The 2,561-nt window shown below is 24.1% G+C and overlaps 1 protein-coding gene across 1 annotated transcript; it reads left to right on the top strand.

Moving 5' to 3' along the window:
* The first annotated feature begins 275 nt into the window (after positions 1 to 275).
* LOC118748229 (kelch repeat and BTB domain-containing protein 6-like) lies at positions 276 to 2,338 on the top strand. The gene is made up of 2 exons (XM_036482604.1): positions 276 to 435; positions 1,954 to 2,338. Exons 1-2 carry the CDS (start codon positions 359 to 361, stop codon positions 2,318 to 2,320), a joined length of 444 nt encoding a protein of 147 aa, XP_036338497.1. The 5' UTR covers positions 276 to 358; the 3' UTR covers positions 2,321 to 2,338.
* Positions 2,339 to 2,561: the final 223 nt, after the last annotated feature.

The raw sequence follows: 2,561 nt of genomic DNA, 5'->3' as shown, positions 1-2,561 counted from the left end.
GTAGAACTATTAAAAAAAAGAAGATATTACCGAATATATGTATGTATGTAAATATGTACATATACAGGTGTCGCCCGACAAATTTTTGAGAAAAAAAATTTTGTGTTCGAAATTCTGTTGCAAAAATACTTTAGACTTAGAGGTTTACGGCGATTATTTCTTTTGTTTGCTTGTAAGGTGGTACGGCCTAATGTACCTATGTAAATAGGAAAATACAAAATTCTATAAAAGGAATTTTTCACTCGAGCGAAGCGCAGTCAATCCTTTTGCTTCAAAGATAGGAAATCAACAACTCTCTAAGCTAAAAATAGCGCCAGTAATTGGTAAAAATTCTGATCTCCAGCACAACGGGAAAGTTATGCAGCAAGTGTATAAACTGTATAATGAACAGAAATTTACAGATATATTATTTGAATTTCCTAATACAAATTATGCGTGAGTTTAAATTTTTTTAATTTAATTTTGTAATTTTTTATTTCATGCTAGACGCGTACATACATAAGTCCCTCGTAACAACGTAAACCTTGTAAACTTTCTTTATTTTGTATTGAAAAGCGGTTTATTTACAAGGTTTACGGGGTTACGCGGCATTTAGATGAATATCCTTATTATTTTATTTTATTTTATTTTTAATTTTGTTTTTGTTTTATTTGTATTTTTTTATAGAAATTTATTTAATTTTTTATATTACTTTAGCAATTTTATTTTTGAAATACTTTAAAAAAATTTTTGTTTCTGATTTTAATCAAACTTTAATGTAGTTTTTCTTTTTTTTTGTTATTTAGTTTATTATTTTTTGGATATTTTAGTTTTTTTTTTAATTTTAATAATACTTTATTCATATTATTTTTTTTTAATTTTTTAATGTTTGGGTAACTTAGATTATTATTCTATTCTACTTTTATTTTAAAGTAATGTATTCTATTTTATTTTACTTTATACTATTTTTTATTCAATTTACTTTTTGTAGTTAATTTCATTTTATTTTATTCTTTTTTATTCTGATTTTTGACTTTAATTCTTTTTTGTTTTTATTTTATTTTATTGTATTTCATTTATTTTAATGTAATATTTCTTTATTTATTTTTTAATATTATTTTTAATATCTCATTTTTAATATATATGGGGCGTATTCATATTCGAAATAAAGTCGACACTGAAATTAGTTGCAGATTTTTTAACAGAAATTCCATAGAAAATTATGTCAAAAAACTGAAACTAACTTTAGTGTTGACTTTATTTTGAATATGAATATGCCGATATATTTTTTTGACATGAATAATTAATTTTAATTAAACTTCATTTATTTACTTTATTGAATTTTTTATTTTAAATTTAGTTTTTATTATTTATTATTGTATTTAGATATTCTATTTTAATGAAATTTTATTTATTTCATGTAATTTAATTTTCTTATTTTTTTTTGCAATTTAGGTTATTACTTTATTCTTTTTTTATTTGAAATTAATTTATTTTATTTTATTTTACTTTATACTATTTTTTTTCAAACTTTCTTTTTTATTTCATTTAATTATATTTGGTTCTAATTTATTTTGATTTCTGATTTTAATTTCATTAGTTCAATGAATCTTTTTGATTTAGTTAGTTATTTATTATTATTTTTTGGACATTTTATTTCAATGAAATTTTATTTATTAAATTTAATTTAATTTTTTGATTTTTTTTGTAATTGAGTTTATTATTTCATTCTTTTATTTTAAAATATTATATTTTACTTTATTTTATTTTACTTTGTACTGTTTACTTTTCTTATTCAGTATATTTTTATTTCGTTTCATTCTATTTAGTTTTTATTTTATTTCAATTTATTTATTTTTTATATATGTATTTAGAAAATATTAATTTTTTTATTTCTCATGCTATTTTTTTCGTTCCCTGCTAACATCTCCACCTCAATTTGCTCTCTTCTCTTCAACCTATTTATGAATGCAGTTTTACTGCACATCGCCTGATTCTCGCCGCGGCTAGTCCCACGCTGTTGGACCTCTTCGACCGCACAGAACCCAGTTGTCAGTCAATGACTATAACAGATGTTGATAGCGATACTTTTGAACAATTGGTTGTTTATTGCTACAACGGGCAAACGGATATAACGGCGGGTAATGCAGAGCGTATGATCAGAGGTGCTGTAACGTTACGTTTGGATGGCGTTATCGATGTTTGCGTTGACTATTTGATGGATCATCTAAACGATTTTTTGCTCCGCAAGCTGATTTCACTCGAAGCTGATATAAAATGTAAACCATTGGAGTCACGAATAATTGATTATATTGTTGCGAATTTCAAAAAGGTGAGATAGTGAAATATGATTTAAATAGTTGAGAGCTCAAGTTGCTTACATTCGTTATATCGAAAAAATGGAGGTAATTGAAATTATTGACCTTGGAACAGCTGTTATCGTTTAAAGATATTTATCGAAGACTCATACGATAACGGAATCGCTAAAAATATCGTAAACAAGTACATATATCGATAATGGTAGCGAAATGATGATCGCAATGGCATAATAATAGCGGTAACGTTAAACTTTATTGAAAGAG

The sequence above is a fragment of the Rhagoletis pomonella genome, unplaced genomic scaffold, assembly GCF_013731165.1.
Source record: "Rhagoletis pomonella isolate Grant_MI unplaced genomic scaffold, Rhpom_1.0 Rhpom_scaffold_00013, whole genome shotgun sequence".
Classification (NCBI taxonomy): domain Eukaryota; kingdom Metazoa; phylum Arthropoda; class Insecta; order Diptera; family Tephritidae; genus Rhagoletis; species Rhagoletis pomonella.
Note: the sequence above shows the minus strand (reverse complement) of the source record. Positions and strands in the feature narration are given on the sequence as shown.

Bases quoted from the DNA above. Each gene is read 5' to 3' on its own strand.
- LOC118748229 (XM_036482604.1), top strand. From the start codon at position 359: ATGCAGCAAGTGTATAAACTGTATAATGAACAGAAATTTACAGATATA. The intron at 436-1,953 runs GTGAGTTTAAAT...TTATGAATGCAG, and splicing joins TTTCCTAATACAAATTATGC to TTTTACTGCACATCGCCTGA.